The sequence below is a fragment of the Schistosoma haematobium genome, chromosome 1 (assembly GCF_000699445.3).
Source record: "Schistosoma haematobium chromosome 1, whole genome shotgun sequence".
In the NCBI taxonomy this organism is placed as follows: Eukaryota; Metazoa; Platyhelminthes; class Trematoda; order Strigeidida; family Schistosomatidae; genus Schistosoma; species Schistosoma haematobium.
The window spans coordinates 66795448-66816397 of NC_067196.1; the positions used below are offsets into that span (position 1 = coordinate 66795448).

A 20950-nucleotide genomic window follows, 5' to 3' on the forward strand; every position below is an offset into this window, starting at 1 on the left:
TAAACAATCTGATCCCAGTTATACTGATAAAAATATTTTACATGAAGTTGGAGAAACAATGAAAAAGCATTGTAGTTTGTCTCTTTCCCTACAGCCACATCCATGCATTATTTATTTATTTAAACACATAAACATTGGTTCAAGGAGGCACCAAAAATATATGCTCCACACTTCGTCATTCGATTTGTGAGGGCTGGAATACTGCCTGTGTGCCCAAACGGAAGCAGATGGTTTTCTTAGAGAACCACTCCCCCGAGCCTTTAACCTAGAAGTCCAGTCCACAAGGCACTGGAGCAACGTTAGGAGATGTAGTCTCATGTTAGCCGATGATCAACAATAGGTTTATAAGCCATCTGTTCCATTAGGATCCTGGAGCCCATGTGCACCATAGGTTTGGAATCAGGGTTTTCGAACTCACCCAGGTGAATTCTCTGTATCTAACAACCCGGTTAAAGCGCCGGAAAATCGCTTTTCGTCCTCTCGATTTCGTAAACAACACCCTAACCACCAGAAGGCAGTGGGTAGGAATAGTCGTTAAATTAACTATCCATCAGTGAGGATCGAGTTGTTTGTAATGAGGTTAGAATTAATATTTTTAGGGAGTTTTAATCAATAAACCTTTATTTTCATGGCGAGTTAATAGTTAGCTTTAGTTACCTCGCTCAACTAATTGAACAAGTATGGATAAGCTTGTTATTCGTTTAACTCAAAAATACTTTATGATTTCCCTATATGATATATCTGCTACTGGAACGATTGCTGGTGACTTCCTATATTGTTTTTTATCCTCAGACTACTCCACTTAAACTAAACATTGTCGAAAGGCATTAAGTAAGGATAGGAGCGTTCACTGTTAATTTACTTGCCAAAAGAAAGCTTATTTATACGTTTATGAATAGCAGTCCACTCAAAACATGAATTTTTCTAGATGTTTCTAGGAATTTTCTACTTAGTGCTGATCGGATAGTGTTTTCAGCCTTTCTGAGCCTCTACAAGCTTTATTGATATATTCTTAAGAGCTCCCAATACTATACTTCCAATAAAAGTGTCTACTATGTTACGTAATAAAATCATATTTCCCAGTATTCTGGAAAACCCCATTCTAACAAATAATATACTGTTCACTGATTAATAGTTCATTTATTAAGATTTCTATGTAGATTTACGTTTTAAATTAACTAAATTTATTAATTTTTCTGGAGGTGGAGAGAAAGTGAAGAAATCCTGTGAACTTATTATATTTTAAAAACAATTTTGTTGTTTTTGATGGAGTTTTGTTCTCTGAGCAAAACCATCCAGCTCAGAGAACAAAACTCCATCAAAATCATCCACCTGAGCTACAAATCTTCTCCACCATCACACTTTTATTGTTTTTTTAAGATTTGTAAAGAGCTCTAAATGGATCATTATGAATTATATTAAATCAATAAATAATGATTAAAACTATAATAGGGTGTATAAAATAGTAAAAGTAACAAGTTTTCACGCTACAAGTGGTTAAAAAAAAAATCAAAAATAACTATTACTATTGTACTTTTGAATCGAAATTAGAGTGTCCTCGATCACTTATTCAGTCATTTATGAACAATGCATCACAAATGTATGTCGACTCACGTTGCTAATCCTCGTCAGTACAGCTAAAAGAAATTAATTAGAAATATATTAAGGGATTTTGAATAATTATATCACTGGCAATAAAAAATTAAACGTAGTGAGTATGGTTCGTATAGAATGAATGAAACATAGGAATAAAACGAAATCTTCACTTTTATTTCTAGCTAAAACTTTTACAAACTTCATAATAATGAACTTTTTGAGGATTTTCATATCAGCGTTAGAAATCAGTTTTGATCACGGATTTTCATCGGATGAAAAAAATACCCAATTTCAATCAATCCACAGTATTACGCGATAACAATTGTCCAATGTTATAGGTGATATCTACCTCAGTTCAAATATGGTTGAATGAATTTTGAAATGTTAACGATTGAACTCCAATTAAGTGGTTCGTATATATCGTTCTGATTACGAAGCCTGAAATTTCGTTTATTAGGTTTTGTGTAGAGCAGTGTGTAGACTTTGTTGAGGGTAAAACAGCTTCTTAGTGCTAAATCTTTTTTATGCTTTCCCAGCTTGCCTAAATGCGTGATGAAAACTTAGTTAAAGATGAATAGTCTCCACGAAATCTCATTTCCGTAATTACGTATGCACTGCTTTTTAGTCAGTCTACTGGTATTAGTATTTTGCATTTTAGTTAGACATTTTCGATTCTACCTGTAGTGAAAATGGAAGTATATTTTATTAAGGCGTTTTTGTTGTAGTGAATAAAAGCTTTTAAACCTTAGGTATTACGGTTTCAATGTGGGTTTCTTAAAAACAGTAGAGTGGTACAAATAACTGTAAATGCTAGGCCAAATAGTCCTAGTACAGTACATTACACTTAACCGACTGTGATCAGAGATAATAGAAATTCGTAGTTAAAACATATAACTTAAATTAGAAGCAATCGTTCTTTTCAGAAGTCCATAAAAAGATTTCTTAAATAAACCACTTGAAGTAAGGGCGAAACGGCCATCGAGTGCTTCCAGGTTTCCAATGATGCTCTAACATTGATCGGTTCATTCTCAATGAAAACTCAACAACCTCCACAACCCTATACTGATCGTTAGGTAAGATACTCAAGTTTGTATAATTTTGTCATATTTTCATATACTTGTTTGCACATAATATTTGAATGGCTTTTACGTTTTGTAATATCAGGTTTGAATATAGCCGATCCTCGAAATAACAATCCAAACCTAGTCTTCTTCTCCATAATTCACGAAGCCACATCCATTTTTCACTTTTTTGAGAAAACAATTGATGAGTCCATTTTACCAATGATTATGTGAGTATTTTCTGAATAATTTTTTGTGCCACTAAAGTTTTTAAAAACACCTAAAGTACATAAATTCAGTTTTTGAAAGTATGAGTCTTTTTAGTTGACTATGACCTAATAACTTATCTTTTTCTAATACTGTTTAGATTATTTGTGAACATTTATATTTTCTTGTTGTTGATACTGGAGTCTACAATTGATTAGTTGCTATTGGCTTATGAACACCCCTAGAAAATGTAATGCTGTGGGACGAAATGTGCGTTCTGAATTCCATTACTTGCCTCGGAACTTTGTATCATACTTAGAAATTTTGTCCACGAATATGTTACAGTTATGGATGGAAATATTTGAAAGATTTAATATTTTTATCTCCCTGTATTATTTTGATTTAATTAGATTAACTCATAGTTTAACGCTCAACTATGTATATTTTAAAATGCGATTTACTACGAAATCAATTTCGGCATAATATTCCTATTGTCAGGACATTGTGATCTCCAAGAGTCGAGTATTATTTCAGTCGATACAGACTACCCGACCAAAGCTGCTACCTTGACGCGGTGGTTGGGCTTGCCTATCGTGATGACCCAACCGAGCTATATTGGCTGGAACATATGTTCCTGTAGGTTCTACCATGCCAGGCAGGTCGATTGGTGAACGGTAAGACTAAAAGCAGCAACTCAAGGTCTGAGGGCGAAGTCGTACTGCTGACTGTAGAGAGGTGTGGCAGCAGTAAGGTGTTTCCCTCGGACAACCAGCATGACAGCGATGCTGCCTTCCCACAAGGAGGGGTGGGGTTAGAAAAGGTCGACCCCAAAAATGTCACACCTCACCTTACCTCACGGATTTCCGTCTCCGGCGGTAAGGCCCTTTGAAGAACGGAGCTAACACGTCAAAAACCTTCCACAAAAAGGCCGTGCGCGACCGGACTCAAGCAGTTGTCCCTTGGGCTCTGCGGTCACGCTCCCAGGTCGTTAAGACCAACACTAATCCAATTTCCTTTTCAGGTTTCTCAAGAAATACCCTTCCACGGTGTGGGCAGCCGGGAAGTGACATCAGCCCTCATACCCGTAACAGCACACGAGACCAAGTTGGTCACACTCAAATCCTTCCTACACCTCCTAATACCTGTCTTATCTCCATGACTAACCCTCCTCACGTCCCTTTATCACCTCGCACCGCTAGGGCAAACGATTCGAGTACGCGGAACGCTATTCCTGGTCTCCTGAAACCAAGCTCTAAACTACACGTAGGAGCTTTTAACGTACGAACACTGTGCCAAATAGGACAGCAGGCTTCCTTAGCTAGGACTTTAGAATCTCGCTCCATCGATGTGTGCTGCGTCTCCGAAACGCGCATACAGGATCCAAGTAGCGTCATTCATTTGACCTCACCATGCCAAAATAAAGAACCGACTCGATTCTGCTTCCCGTGACCTCGCCGGCGTAGGTATAGCATTGAGTCCTCGGGCAGAAATAGCTCTCTTAGAGTGGATCCCAGTAGACAGTCGTTTGTGCGCAATGAGATTAACCGAGGTCTTAGATAAAATTTGGGAACTGGACGTAATCCCATCTGACTGGTCTCAATCACTGATTGTGTCAGTCTATAAGAAAGGACAAAAGTCCTCTTGTGACAATCACAGAGGAATCAGTTTGACTAATATAGTGTCTAAAATATTAGCTTCAATAATACTTCGACGCCTAATCAAAGCTCGTGAGGAGCAGACTAGAGAAAATCAAGCTGGTTCTCGATCTGGACGTGGTTGTATAGATCAGATATTCACACTACACCAGGTTCTAGAACACAGACACACATTCAGACGCCACACAATGGTAGTATTTCTCGACCTTAAGGCGGCATTCGACTCTGTTGATCGTGAGGTTCTATGGCAGTGTTTGTCACTGAAAGGAGTACCAAAGAAGTACATTAACCTTATAAAGGCTCTCTACTCGAACACAACTGGTCGAGTGAGAGCTTATGGCGAACTGTCATCAGAATTGATTACCTCAAGTGGTGTTCGTCAGGGCTGTCCACTCTCCCCATTCTTGTTCAACTTTGTGGTCGACGTACTTTTAGAGATAACACTCTCCTCATCTAAATTTCCAGGGGTTGAACTTCTACCGGGAGGTTCACTTGTTGACTTAGAATATACTGATGACATAGTTTTATTTGGTGAAGACGCTGACAAAATGCAGAGTCTTCTGACCACTCTAAGCAACAAGGCAAGCATGTTCGAGATGCGATTCTCTCCCTCGAAATGCGAAATGTTGCTTCAGGATTGGGTTGCATCGACACCTGAACTAATGATAGGGAGTTAAGTGGTTGAGCGTGTCGACCACTTCCCTTATCTTGGGAGTCTTGTCAGCCCTTGTGGTTTAGTGTGTGACGAAATCTCAGCACAGATACAGAAGGCCCGACTAACTTTTGCCAACTTGCGTCATTTATGGCGTAGGCGAGATATCCGTCTATCAACCAAAGGACGTGTTTACTGTGCAGCAGTTCGTTCCGTCCTACTTTATGGCAGTGAAACATGGCCGGTAAGAGTAGAGGATATTCGTAGGTTACTAGTATTTGATCATAGGTGTCTTCGAAATATTGCTCGTATATCCTGGGACCATCGAGTAAGTAATGTAGTTGTTAGAAAACGGGTACTAGGTAAGGATGGCAAACCAATTGATGAAGTAGGGAAACTTCATCAGTTGAGATGGCTGGGACACGTGCTACGTATGCCCAACCACCGACTGCTTCGATGTGCGATGTTCAGTGGTATAGGAGTAGGTTGGAAGAAAGCTAGGGGCGGCCAGACCAAAATATGGCACAAGTCCATGAAGTCACTGTCAAGTGGACTGAGTCATGTTGGTAGTTGTAGACTACCTGGTTGGGGACCGCGAGATGATAGCAACCGATGGTTAGAGACCCTGAATGACATGGCTCAAAATCGTTTGCAATGGCGCAGGTGCATCCACTCTCTGTGTTCTCCCAAATTCTAATCTTCTGAATTCTTCATGTCCCTTTTTTCCTCTTTCCAAATTTATTTCACTGGATTATACTCTTTAAACAACATCTCCAAACCCTAATCTTCCCGATTACTGCTTATACTCTTATTACCTCTACCACTACGGGATTTGAATCGACAACTGCATCTCTGTGCTAATGTGGTGTGGCAACTCGAACTGATGTACGTACGTACGAAGTTCTACGTAGTTACTGACTGACGATACAGACTAGTACTACAGTAAAGATAAATGTCATTCAAAATTTGCATCATCCACTATCTTGAATTCAGTGGCATTCTGACACTGTTTATCTAAGTTGAGTGATTTATTTTGACCTGATAACTGGAACAATAAGAACCTTAGAAATGTTTAGTAAACCAGAGACTAGAATTGATTGACTAAAAAGAAACTCGGAACTATTACTTAATTACTTACTCCACTTGCCCCTCATAAGAGCGTAGACCGATGACCACGGTTCTCCTGGGCTCTCCTTTCTAGTTGTTCCCAGTTGCTGTTCATTCCTTTGATGTCTACCGCCGATTCCGGACGCAATGTGTACTTGGGTCCTCCTCTTTTCCTTTTACCTTAAGGATTCCAAGTAAGGACTAACCTCATGATGTAGTTTGATGATTTCTGCGATGCATGTCCTATCCGCTTCCTAATTTCATCTTCATCTGGAAGTTGGTTTGTTTTCTGTCGCAGTAAGTTGTTGCTGATGTTATCCGACCAACAGATCTAGAGTATGTTGCATAGGTAATTGTGCATAAATACCTGTACTTTTTTGGTAATGGTTGTAGTGGTTCTCTACGCTTCAGTTCCGTACAGTAAATCTGTTTTAATGTTTGTATTGGGATTTTTCACTTTGGTGTTTTGCGACAGTTGTTTTAAGTCCCATGTTGATGTGTGGGCGAGGAAAACGGTGATTATTTTTTGTCTAGTCAGACTTGTAGATAGTTTGACAGGTTTTAGATGTGTTAAATATTTTCCTACCCTTCTTATTACTATTTTTAGTTGTTGACGTGGAAATATACCCACGTTTTAGTCATGCTCGTCACGTGTTCCTGATCCGACTTGTGTTGAAATCCTGTAGAACAGGCATTGGAAAGGTATCTAGTGAAGACATTCGTCTAAGGGAAATTATTGCTCCATTGGTGTAAGGGAAAAAACCCAGCGTTATTTCAATATGTTTCTCAATTAAAGGAATGCTTCCCTTGCTTTGCCAATCCGTACTTTCACTTCTACATCAGATCCCCCCTGTTTATCAGTAATACTGTCCAAGTACGTTAGTTTCCACCTGTCCCAGATCTCCAACAAGTTCAATCTGGTTGGTGCTCTGTGTTGAATTTTAGGATCTTGTTTGTTCCCTTGTATAAATTGAGGCCTACTGTTGCTGCACTGGCCGTATTCACCTGCATTTTTTGTTGTGTATAGGATCTGCGAAGTCAAAATCGTCTAGTTGCATGCAAGCTGTACATTATATTCTGAGATCTTCATAATCCAGTCAACCATCAAAAGAAAGTGAAGGGCGAGAGTAAGCGACCCTGTCTGACTCCGATCCGCACTTGGAATGCATCTGTCAGCTGTCCTCCATGCATGACTTTGCAATGTAGTCCGTCGTATGAATGAATCCCGCATGATGTTGACGATTTTCTCAGCTACTCACTCTATAGTGTCGTAGATGGTTCCATAAAATTCTCCTATTCACAGTGTCAAATGCTTTCTCATAGTCAAGTAAGTTGTTGTATAGTGACAAGTTTCGTTCAATTTATTGTTCACAATGATTCGTAGTGTCGCGATTTGGTGTGTACACAACCGGTCCCTACGGAATCCGGTCTGTCGATTTCGAAGCTGATCGTTTACTAAATCTCTCATCCGGATCAACAACACTGTTGAAAAGCTTTTCTAGTACTAACAGTAGTGTGATGCCTCTGTAGTTTTCACATTTGTTCAGATCTCCTTTCCTTGATATTTTGATGAGATATCCTTCTGTCCAGTCTGTCCTCATTTGTGCTCCGTCCCAAATCTTCCTGAATAGAACACGAAGCATGTTTGCAGTTGTTTCTATGTATGACGAGTGAGTCGGCTGGTATGTTATCTGGTTAAACGTTTGCTTTCCAACTGATTTGTCTGATGGCCATCCTGATTACTTCGGTCGTTGCTGGAGTAACATCCATAGGGTAGTCTGTGTATGTTGCTTCCATGTCCGTCGGGTTGTGTGAGGTTGGTCTATTCTTGAGTTCCTCAGTGTCCCACCCATCTGTTCTCGAATCTCAGTGATTGACCTACCTTCTTTGTCCTTGATCGGTACCTCTGGTTTACTATATTTCCCTGTTGGTTTCTTTGTCGTCTCATATAGTTGCTTCATATTTCCTTCTCTTGCAGCTTTTTCCGCCGTCATTGCTAGCTGTCCCACGTATTTCTGCTTGTCGGTTCTAACGCTGCTCTTCACTATTTTGTTTGCTTTAGTGTATTCAGTTTGTGCCTTGACTTTCACTGTTGAAAACTTTTCCTGGTACCGGTAGTAGTGTGATGTTCTTGTAATTCTCATACTTACTCTTCCCTCTCTGTTTTGAAGGATGCTTTGATAATTCTAAAATCATGAGTTTCCCATCTTATTAGCACTTTTCACGCTTCTTTGGAGAATATCAATGCAATTCCTTTCGTATGCGGGGCATTTTCTTCATCACTAGAATACAACATCATTTCTCCCGAAGCTATTATTTTCTGTCCAGCTTGCATGAAGTGGGTTTCAATTAAACCAAGCACCACCAGGTTCTATCTTCTCATTTCCGCTTCTATCTGAATAGCCTTTCCGATCTCCCACTGAATGTGAACGTTCCGTGTGCTGATGTTAGTTCTTGCTCTGCATCGGCCACGTGATTTCTGAAGAATCTCGGCTTTCATTATGAGGCATCATAACTCTTCTAAATAAATACCCTTCAACTCTCAGGACTCCGAGAGTGACCTCTCGAAGCTAGTCACTAGTGAGTAGACGAAGTTAGGCGTTAGCACTGTTGGATTCAGGCCCAGTGGTCTAGAGGTTAAGCCTTCAAACGCGAATCTGAAGGTCCTGATTTCGAATCCTGCGTGTAGGATTGTGGGTGCGTACCGCTGAGGAGTCCTATAATAGGAAGAAACGGAAGTTCAGTGCTTCCAGGTTTCCAATTGTTCCTCTTTTTCATCTTATTAATATTAGTAGTAGTGTGTCTTGTTAATGCCCTTTACGTGTTATGTTGTACAATAACAATTTCCTTGGAACAAGATATTTGTGTTTAATTTTTACATTAGATCACTTGAAAAATTAGATGCAATTAATATTATGTTTATTTCAGTACAAACCCATCATATGCAAGTGAAATATCTGTCAAACGTAACGAATTGAAACAAGATTTGGAAGGCAAATTCTGTACTGGCTTAGAAAAGTGTCTAAATCTGGCTATTTCTCGTGTCCAATATCTATTATCCAGTGAACAGCGAAAAACTGATTTTCGCCCAGATATAAATGCTAACTCAGGAATAATTGCCGGTAATCCACCATCGCTTGTAAGTTTCCTGGCTAGTAGTTTGTTTACGAGTTATTCTAAGCAATATTTAACTAAGTTTTCTGCTGTTTCACTTTCCACTTAATAATGAGTATTTGACTCATAAAATCCGATCAAAATACGCTTTATTATAAGTTACTTTTTCATCAATATTAGTTTGGGGACAAATTTGAAGGTGTGTTGTAATGTCCTGTATCTTTTCACAGAAATAATATATTGTTATCTCGTGTTTATTTGCAGACTATAATAAAAATCTCAAGACTGATCCACTCCTGTATTTTCATTCATCTTCAGGGGTGAATCCAGAATCATCTACAAGTCTTTGTCGCTTGTTCGTTGTATGATTGAGATGATACTAAATACTTCCAGCCATTACTATAGATGTAGCTTCAGCTCTCTAAGTCGTTTACTGGTGTTTAACTGAAGATCCCTCTTAAGATGGTAAAAGTTGGAGGATAATCTTTTAGTTTGAGTCATACTTTATTCTCATTAGAAACATTCATTACATCGCCCTCTACAATGTCCCAGAACACTGGGACATTTATTGGAAACTCACAGTCATATTTCTTATTATCAGGGCCGCCTTCGACTTGTTGAACAAGACTGGTCTGGAATTATCTTTTGTGGTAGTGTTTGCCCGATAAGTTTATGGATATTATGAAGGTGCTGCACACTAACACCTCTCCGCTGTTCCACTCCGACAGTGTAGTTATGTAAAGTTGTTTAAAGTTGCCACTCCTTCTCAACTTTGCCTTTGATAACACTCTGGAAACAGCTGTGATGGAATTTGGTAATAGTGATGTGGGTATGTTACGTGGAGAAATTTTCAGACTTTGAATACGCGGATGTTGCTATACGATCATCCTTAAGGTATCTTGATTGTACTTGATCGGATGACTATCGGTCTACGTAAGCATGGCATGTATTCTGCACCTTCAGCTTGCAAAACTGACAGAATACTGTGTCTGTACCAGTTCTTTGTAGTGATTCTTTAGAACTAGACGAGGTGTGGATATCTAGGTAGTTATACGTATGCTAGTGGTGACACGACAGATGAATCCAGTCTATGTATAGTGGAAATCACAGCACTCTATGTCAATCTAGACTATCTTTGGAGTTGTTGTTTTAGTTTAAATGTAGGAGGTCGTGTATAAAGGACATCAGTAAGGACAGTTCTGCTCTGTTTATTAAAGTGGTCTTGAGTGCTGTCAGAAGTATGAGGGCGGTTATCACTTCCTGATTGCACACACCGTGGAAGGGTTCTTCTGGAGGTACCTTAAAAGGAAATTGGATTAGAGGTGGTCTTAGTTACCTGAGTTATTATTTTTAACACATATTGGTACAAGAAGGCACCAAATACATATGCGCCACACATATCTCATTTCATATGTGAGAGGGCTGTGATACTGCCCGGGTGCCCGAACCGAAGCAGGATTTCTTGGGGGGCCACACCCGGAGCCTTCGACCTGAAGGTCTGATCCACAAGGTAGTGGAGCATCGTAAGGACATGCAGTCCTATGGTAGCCGGTGACCAAGGAATTGGTTCATACGCCATTTGTTCCTTCGGGATACTGGAGCCCATGTGCACCGTTGGTTTGGAATCAGGGTTTTCCAACTCCCCTAGGTGGACTCTCCATGTCCAGCAACACGGTTAAAGCGCCGGACATTCGCTTTTCATCCTCTCAATTTCGTAAACAGAAATGCCACGAGAAGGCAGTGAGTAGGACTTGCCTGGCAGAGGCTATATACGCGTGGCCATATGAGAGCATTTCGAGAGGGAGGGAGGGCCTCCCCACTCTCGGCCGTACCAGGGCATTTGGGGGAATGACACGGAACAATTGCTTGAGGTCAGTCACACACGACCTTTTTGTGAGTAATTTTCGTGTTAGCTCCGTACTTGTTGAGATCTTATCGCCGGAGACGGATATCCGTGGGACAAGGCGAGGTGTGCATTTTTAGGATCGACCTTTTCTAACCCCATCGCTCCTTGTGGGAAGGCAGCATCGTTGTCATGCTGGTTGTCCGAAGGAAACACCTTAATGCTGTCACACCTCTGTACAGTCAGCAGTACGACTTCCCCTTCGGACCTTGGGTTTGTTGCTTTTAGTCTTGCCGCTCTTCAACTGACCTGTCTGACATAGTAGGACCTAGAGGAACGGTTGTTCCAGCCAGTATAGCTCGGTTGCTTCATCACGATAGGCAAGCCTGATCATCACATCGAGGTAGCAACAACGGCCTGGTCCTACGTTGTAACTGACTGAATAACCGATGTTTATCAAAGCTAGCTCCTCTTAGATGGGGATATCTGATTATTATTGTCTTGAAGGTGTTTCTCACATCCGATAACAAGACCAATTTTTAGCAGTCCCGAGGTCAGGTAACGCATGTTCGGGTGAAGTGACGGTCATTATTTTGATGCCAACATGTTAAGAAACTCACTTCGGAGGATTGGATATATTTTACGAACATTATCCCTGCGACCCCCCACCACCACATGTTGCTCGTTGACCCCAGGACGCTTTGAAAAAGGAGAAAGGTGGTTAGTTTATGACATGGTGCCACATTATTGAAGAAAGGCGTGTGGGGCTGGTATCTGTTCGTCCCATCACGACTCTCTTTTCGAGGTCCTAGAGATGGTGTAACTCAGTGGATTGGGACATTGTCAGATATGACATGGAAAAGAAATTGTGGAGAAGATACGGACTTTTATGAAATCTTGGATCAATTTAGTAATTGTCACCACTCAATTAAATTGACACTAAAAGCAGAGACTAACGCGGAACTTCAGTTTTTCTGTTGTCTTGTTGAAAAAAGGCCAGATAGTTCCTTATGAAAATGTACATGTTTAAAACCGACTTCAAGTAGTTAATATATTAGTTTCTTTGGTTGGGTTCCATTAAGTAGAAGGAGAAACTTAATTCACTTATCCTCGAGGGCTAGACGAATATACTATCATAGCAAAATAGATGACGAACTACTTCAACTTCGACAGATACTCATCAGAAATAGCTATCCACATAGATTGATTGCTAGAAACTTAACACCAAGCCACCGATAGTTCTAACAAAAATTTTTTATTAATATCGAATTTAGGTGATTTATAGTTTCTGAAATCTTGGATAAACGGATTTCAAAATCCCTGAATAAAACCTATTCAGCCAAGCATCGTATTGCCTTCACAAGTCGCCATATCATTCCCGGACGTGTTAAGGTTAAACTCCGGCTTGGGGCCATACCGATGTGCATCCATAAATTTACTGGCTTTTGTGAGGCAGGTTACACTGGGCGCACAAAGCAAACACGTCTCAAAACATTACTTGTCGTAGTTTTTAAAAGGGGAATGAAAAGCTACCACTTGCTCGATAAAGGAGCGCCTGATCGACCCTAGTTATTATCGCTCTGGAGGAGTCGTCCTTTAAAATAATCCATACAGTTGAAATGAGTCGAATCAAAAACTTATGTAGTGTTGAGGCGCTGGGAATCCCCAAATTTAAGTTCGAACTCTGTTTGCAAAAACAATGCGCCCAACCTCTCATCCTTTCTTGGCTCTGATTTCTTTTTTCAGTGTGTTTTAGTTTTGTTTTCATTTGTAATTTTTAAACCTTAATCAGTTATTACTATCCTCTAACAATATTCCATGATTATTATCTACTAAGTGGACAATTACCTCTTATGTTTCTGATCCGTACATTATTTTCGTCCTCCTATTCTTCTTCAATCTATTGATCATTACTCAACCCTATGTAATATTTGAAATCCCGGATCACTTTATAATTCGATCTCTTCTATCCCTCTATAGACTCCTATATTTATCAAACAACTATAAATATAAATGTACAGCTTAATTAGACGACTTCATTGAAAAGAATTTTATTTTTACTCAGTAACTCAATCGGTTACTTTAATTATGTGAGTATTTTTATTACATGTTACACTTGTTCACCTATCAGCTGATTGTACGATTTTTTCCTATTTCGCCATAATGTTATTACTTCGTTTGCGTAGTGCACTTTTCAAGTCCCCTATTTTACTAGAATTCGGTTGTGCTATAAATCTCTCCATATCTAGTTAAAGAACCGAACGTAGTGTTCTCTCCTCATTGGCTTGTTTTTTTTACGGACCCTTTTTATCCCATAGCTTGTATCACTCCGAAATACTACGATTTGTTGCTAAATGTTATTTTTCTTAACAATATGCTAGGCATGTCAACATGTGGTTGCTTTCGTAACCCACATCAACCGCGAGACTCATCAACACCTAGATGGTCAAAATTTAAAAACATTTTTACATGAATTTGGAATGAAACTGAATCGCACATTGGTAGATCATTTTTATAACTTTACCTTTTCTGACACAGGTAAATATTCATTCATGCTATAGAATCCTTTTTCTCTTCTAAATTAATCTGAAAAATTTAATGAAATAGTCTCGTATTTCAGAGCTATTGATTTCATGTGAAATGATGAAAAGGACACGTAAATATTTATAGTAACGACCTACTGGTTGTAGAAGGAAGCCAGCTCATCCTTGTCATAAACTTTCTCATCATCTGAGCAAAGGTCCTACGTAAATCAAAATGCAACATAACAGAATGTTAACTTTCTAAAGAATAAGGAGTCTGCTGTGCATTTTACTCGGGTGCATAAGAAAAATGAATTTTTCAGAACAAATTAAGTTCGGAACTTGATGAAATGGAGGGTTTTTTTTAATTGGAGTACATGGTTCACGATTTCAAGAAACTTTATGTTGATCGAACGTACTCGGACCGAAATTGAGTGTTAACTCTTAGTTTCATATGTACGATTTCTTCCTCTTAACTTTAGAAAATACTAAGCTACGAAGTTATGCTGTAGTTTATTCAGTTTCGTTCAATTTTTATTACGCTATGTATATAAATACTTTAATTTGATATATACTCATGTCCAGTTCCTTGTTGTTTGAATGGAAGCAAGGCAATGTTTCTTTAAGAGATGGGATTTCTATTCCTTTCAATCTATATTGATTAACCTAATTACTACATCTGCGACTATTCAAAAGTAGTAATTATTCAATTTATTAGTTTTAGTATTATCAAAACTGGTTACTCTAAGAAACTATATATATACTTACTTACTTACGCCTGTTACTCCTCGTGAAGGAGCATAGGCCACTTACCAGCATTCTCCATCCAACCCTATCGTGGGGAATCCTTTCCAGCTCTTTCCAATTGTTATTCATCCTATCGATATCTGCTTCTATTTCCTGACGTAATGTGTTCTTTGGCCTTCCTCTTTTTCGCTTCCCTTCAGGATTCCAAGTTAGGGCTTGCCTCGTGATGTAGTTTGATGATCTGCGTAATGTAAGTCCTATCGATTTCCATCGTCTTCTCCTAATTCCCTCTTCAGCTGGAAGTTGGTTTGTTCTCTCCCACAGAAGGCTGTTGCTGATGGTATCCAGCCAATGGATATTGAGTATCTTGCGTAGACAGCTATTTATAAATACTTGTACCTTCTTGATGGTGGTTGTTGTAGTTCTCCAAGTTTCAGCTCCATACAGTAGAACTGCCTTGACGTTGGTATTGAAGATTCTCACTTTGATATTAGTTGAAAGTTGTTTTGAGTTCCATATGTTCTTCAATTGTAGGAATGCGACCCTTGCTTTGTCGATCCTCGCCTCTGCGTCTGCATCTGAGCCTCCTTGTTCATCGATGATGCTTCCGAGGTATGTGAACGATCCTACATCTTCCAGAGTTTCGCCATCAAGAGTGATTGGATTGCTGTTCTCCGTGTTGAATTTGAGGACCTTGGTTTTCCCTTTGTGTATGTTGAGGCCTACCGATGCAGAGACTGCTGCTACACTGGCTGTCTTTATCTGCATTTGTTCATGTGTATGCGATAGGAGGGCTAGGTCATCTGCGAAGTCCAAATCGTCTAACTGGTTCTGAGCTGTCCATTGTATTCCGTGTTTTCTCTCAGATGTCGAGGTCTTCATAATTCAGTCGACCACCAGAATAAAGAGGAAGGGAGAGAGTAGACAGCCTTTTCTGACCCCGATCCCTTCAGCATATCCTTAGTTCTATTTCAGACTATCAATTCTACGGAATATTTATCAATACATTTATTAGCTGACCAGAATTTGAGTAGCTGGTACATTACGAATTTCAGACTGTGTGGAGCCATAAACTATGGCTCAGATTATTATGATCTGGCGTAATTCTTAAATGTTTAGTACCATACGCTGCAAAACTTTGTCTGTCGAGACCTCTTCTGTCAGTCAGGCACTTACAACATAGGACCAGACACATATATAGGTCGGTCCAAGTTGCTACATCTCATTAGCACAGGATGAACAGCAAATTCTCAGCAGTTACTTCGATGGTAGTAATATATAAAAGGAAGATTGCACATAAGGATATGATACAGGGAGAAAGAATTAGTTCGTAGAAAGAAAGGTATAAAGCAGTTTTAATCTGTATATACTTACAAAGTTGTGATGGATTCTGAGCCATGTCACCCAGTCTCCAAACATTGGTTACGACAGTCGCGCGGACCCGAATCAAGTAATCTTCATCTGCCAACATGGCTAAGACAAGAAGTTAGTGACTTCAATCTGCTATCAGATACATATATATGTCAAGGAATTGAAGAAATCTATGAGACGAGGTCTATTTAATTGATGACGAGAAAGTTTGTTGTTCAAAGTTTATTTTCCAGAAACGGCGAAAACCGCACGTATCTTTGTTATATACAAGCACTATATGCTTAGTCTTTCATGAAAGTTTTCAAAGCTTTCAAGGTTAGGTTGTGCAACAAATTAACTCAGGTCTGCACTTTTCGTAAATACAACAGTTTACAGAACCTTACATGTAGTCAAACATCAGTACAGCATTTACTATGAATTACAGCTACCACCAAGTGTAGCTAAGCAGCTTAATCAGAGATACATTGTTCAGCACTTTATATTTAGCATTCGAACATCTGACCTAAAGTACGCTAATTTGTTAAGTTTTGGAGTGTCCAAACATAACAGTGAATTACAATTTTGAAATTTACCTCTGCATAAAGGCATGTTACTCGCCTACTTATTCATTTATAGTAGTTTACTTTTCAGTTATTCTCTAAAATAGCTGTTGTTATTTTATACAAGTTGTGAACTAAATTGTCATTTTTCAGGTGGATTTTTTGCAATGCAAGATGTAACCGCCTACCGAGAAACCGCAAAGCATTTTGAGAGTCCAACTGTTAATGTTGTTTTCGATGTACTGTTTAAGCTGATGAATCTCATGTTGATTAAGCCAGAAAACGTACAACAAGTTGTTCAAGATTATTTGCAGTCAGGAATGCCAAGAGATTTGTTGATGAACTTCATTCAACTCAGAACAGATTATAAGTCAGCAAAGCTACAAAATGTGATACAGTTCAAATCAACAAGATAATTTTTCATTTATTTATTATTAACAATTCGTGTTCTTCAAGTACTCCATAATTTCTTCATTACTTGCACCATTTCTAAACATTTCAGTTATTTTTTGTGAATATCTGTTATTAAATAAAACTTCAGCTGTTAGTGGTCCTTCCTCAATTAGCTTCGATTGCCATGAAACGTAAGGTTTTAGTTCACATTTGTCCAAGTTGTTAGGTACAATAAAATCTAAGTACATTTCAGGAAAAATAATTTTTTGACCATATATTTCCATGGATGTTGTTGGTTCCCTGAAAACTAAAATTAAGAAGTTAAGATATCGTACCTGGGAATCCAAGGGTATTTTGCACGAGCTTTGCTTTTTTTTAAGTCTAACATCCAGTGGTATCTTGTCTTAAAGGCAATTTTCTGACGAGACCTTAAAGGTCCCATTGCTACATTGATAGTTCTTATTGATTGTGATTTGTTAGAAACTAAAGAACTTGGGATCAACCTTGTACACTGCATTACCTAGGGAATCATGGTATAAAATCTGTAAGATGATTGTAAGCTAAGATGCTACATAATTACTATTACACAATAAAACACTTTGGAATCACACCCCTGAACACGGAGCTATTTGATAATTAAATTGTCATAATAGATCACGCTTGACTAGTGTATATCTTGTGGCTTATCACTAGATATTCATGCCCAAATAAAATCAAGTCTTTCCGAAACTATAATACAGTTTAGTCACACATGGTCAGTCAATAACTACGTAGGACTTGTCGCAAATTTGTATTACTCCAAGATGCCAAATTTTATCACAGAGAGGAAACTACCAAGATTATGATCATACGTGAATGGCAATAGAAAACTAGAAGTTCATCTCAAAAACAATAAAAAATAACTCACGGGAAAATTCATGGGATGGTATATCAGATTTGTAAGATATGCAGTATATACAACTGCATCACTATAATCAGTTTTGAACCCGGACCTAACAATAGATCGTGCCCATTGGACGAATACTGATCAAGAAGCTTACTCATTTCGACCAACAGTCAGTAGCTTCATATGTCGATCTAGTGTTTTGGTCTGCATGTTTTTGCTTTTCTCAATGTTACTCAGCATTTCAAGTCCGGTTAGGGGATATTAAGGCTAAGGTTAGGGTGCTGTGCAGAATTCCAACCCACCCAGGTGTTTAAGGTATGTACTACGTGCGCCAATTCGAAGTGATAAAAATTCATGACAGGTTCTAGTTCGCGACATACCAGAGAATGATTTATACACTACCTAAAAGTGCAAAAGTACTGTTCGGCAATCGAAAAGAATTTCTTACAAGCAGCAAAGAGGAATTAAACGGGATTAGTCTCTGTACTGTATAAACTTACGTGTTTGTATAAAAAGTTTTGTGGGCTGAAAGTCCGATACCAATCAGGAAAACAAAAACTTCATAAGACGATAACAGTAACTGGAAAATAATAGACAGTACGCTGCGACATTAATTTTTTTTCTTGGGCTTTAGGGGCCGAATAGCGCTGGCACACATCTGGTTAACTTTGAGTAGCTTTACATAGTACGTGAATATCATCGAAGGGATAAAATACAATATAAAGATTTCGTTTGACTTAAATATTACAGGAGACATAATTCCGAGTTTTAAGCAAAACTAAAAGCTTTCTGTATCAACGATCACCTTACAAAACAAGTTGAGTAGTACAGACGATTTGCAAAGACCTAACATGTGCAGTCTCAAGGACGTATATCAAATACGACATTGGTAATAACAAACTGCAACAGGTGGCTTTCTTCGAACTGCGAGAACAGTAGCACTTGACTCCGGATTGAATAAATTGCCGCAGTCTGTTGAGAACGGCAGGTTAGCAAATATTTTATGATGTACTGTGACGCCGAGTGCGACGTCAACAAACTTTCTCTTACGAAAATGGAATTCTGACTAAATACAGACAGGAATCTTATTGTATGTGACGTAGCCGCTCTTTGAAAACTTTATTTTAAATGTCACTCAGTCGACCATACTGGTAGATTAGAAAGATAAAGCACTTAGCCCAAGCAATAAATCCGATTTCAAAGAGGATCTACCGGACCGTTAAGAATCAAGAGTAACTCTGGAGATTTTACACAGCATGCTTTGAAAAATCCCATTATAAACGGGTTGGAAACCAACAACTTGTAAACAGGATTTTCAAATTGGTCTAAAATGAGTAGAAAATCACTTGTTACGAGAAGATAAAACGAAGTCCATGCACGATGGAAAGTGTTTATCTTTAATACATCTACCAAAGCGTTTGGTATTGTCACGAAGTTACGTTGCTTATAAGAGCCTAGAAATCTAATGCAGAGGATCAGTCCAATCATCGAATTTCAAAAACAACAGCTGGTAGTTGGCAATATTTCACGATCAGAGTTAATACTCAGCAGAACTAGCTGAGTTTTTTTAGACGCAGAAAATTCACAGGCAGGACAAGACAAGAGGAGAGAAACAAATATGCGCGGTTATCAGAATGACGATAAATTTATTAGCTTTTCAACGAAAAACAAATAAAAGATATGTTGGTCGATAGGAATTTGGAATTTTTCAAAGTAGACTGAATGCCTTTGAGGTGGCACAATATTTTAAGAGCGAGACAAATTTTCAACATTGCCTCGTGGATATTCCTACAAAATTCACTCATCACTATGGCTACAAGCCAAAAATTCTTAGTAGACGGGTTTGGTAAATTTAAACGTCAGATCATCGATGCCTGTTTCTTGATGAAAATAATAACCACAATACCAAATCTTAACGCCTAATATTGACTAGAATTTTTACCCCGATCCTTTCTCGTAGACTATATGAAATAATCCACTATTCAGTCTCCTGTTGTAGAGATAGTAGGTTGTCTGAAATTTAATTTTTGCATCTCATTTCCCAGTGGAAATCCAGCTTATCCATGTCAAAATACTTCATCCCTTGAGATTTTATTTTTTTTTTATGGGACGAATGATTCCCCAAATTTTGCATTTTCATTGGCCAGAACGTCTCTCAAAACTGTTAGATTTGTTTGAAATTTTGCGATAGTATTGGATCTTGAGGAAGACATTAAAGTGTACTCGACTATCTCTATCTACCAGACATTAAAGTTTAACTTTCAACTTTTGGTAATTCTTCGTATCTATACAAAAAGGCTATAGCTTTGTGCTACGTTGAGGGATAGTGATCCCTAGCACACAGATATGAAAAAATCTGTAGACGAAAATAAGGACAAAAAGTGAGTCGATGACTCATTAGGCACGTAGTATGCACCTATATTCACTGATCTAAATAACTGAAGACAAAAGTACCCCAAGGATGGGATCAAGACAATCTGAACTAGAGAGCGATTACAAACTCCCTCTATATTTGTGAAGGACAACCAAGGTCCAATATTGTTGTACAGATCAAATTTGTATAATGAAATCTAAACACTAACAGCTTGTTTTACTCATTTCGTACAAATCCTTGATGGATTTATAATGTTTTCTTTATTGATTCATCAGAAGGTTCGAACATCAATCCTTCAAGCAGTAGGTTTGAATAGTTGATTACTTACACCTAGAACTGTGTTTAGAGGAATCAAATGACTGTTCGTGAAGGGAAAATACTGAAAACATTTTTCGACGTCATAAATTCAAGCTTATCTTGTTTTTCCTGAGGATCTTCTCCTGAGTGGTAGGAGAACATTCTTGACGATGGAAGGTGATTATAAAATAACAGAGTAGACATCCTCATCAGGCTATTGTTAAAGTTTTTCCACGAAAAATGTTCGCTTGGATTTTCGGGCTAGCTCGTTAGTGCATCATCCCATATGAATAACATCCTCAGAGTGGTTTAGTATTAGATGTTATGAGCGATCTGTCTTGAAGAAGTGGATTATAGGTGTTACAATACATCGAGATTATATCCCTCTTAACGCTTTGGTACGGGTTGCAAGGATTTTTAGGCTTACTGAGTGGGGTTTTAACATACTTAAATGTGCTTTAATTTGAACTCCTTCAAAGAGAGCGGTATCATTCTCAAGGTAAGGGAACTTTACGCAGACGTTTCTCCAGGTAAGGCTTTGGCTAGGAGTTGAAAACAGCTCTTAGTGGTTCTGGTTTAAGTTATA

At 38.6% G+C, this 20950-nt stretch overlaps 2 protein-coding genes across 2 annotated transcripts in view; one reads left to right on the forward strand and one right to left on the reverse strand.

The window, feature by feature from the left end:
• Positions 1 to 20209, forward strand: part of EXOC5_1 (Exocyst complex component 5) — a 40647-nt gene extending 20438 nt beyond the window's left edge. The window contains exons 11-14 of the mRNA XM_051209423.1: positions 2761 to 2887; positions 9207 to 9417; positions 13617 to 13773; positions 16568 to 20209. Coding sequence (XP_051074878.1) covers positions 2761 to 2887; positions 9207 to 9417; positions 13617 to 13773; positions 16568 to 16830 — 758 coding nt within the window. The 3' untranslated portion in view covers positions 16831 to 20209. The remainder of the gene's footprint in view (positions 1 to 2760; positions 2888 to 9206; positions 9418 to 13616; positions 13774 to 16567) is intronic.
• Positions 16813 to 20109, reverse strand: MRPL41 (39S ribosomal protein L41, mitochondrial). The gene is made up of 3 exons (XM_012942201.3): positions 18194 to 20109; positions 17143 to 17327; positions 16813 to 17107 (listed from the first exon to the last, which is right to left on the reverse strand). The coding sequence occupies exons 2-3, from the start codon at positions 17322 to 17324 to the stop codon at positions 16849 to 16851; spliced, it is 441 nt and encodes a 146-aa protein (XP_012797655.1). The 5' UTR covers positions 17325 to 17327; positions 18194 to 20109; the 3' UTR covers positions 16813 to 16848.
• Positions 20210 to 20950: the final 741 nt, after the last annotated feature.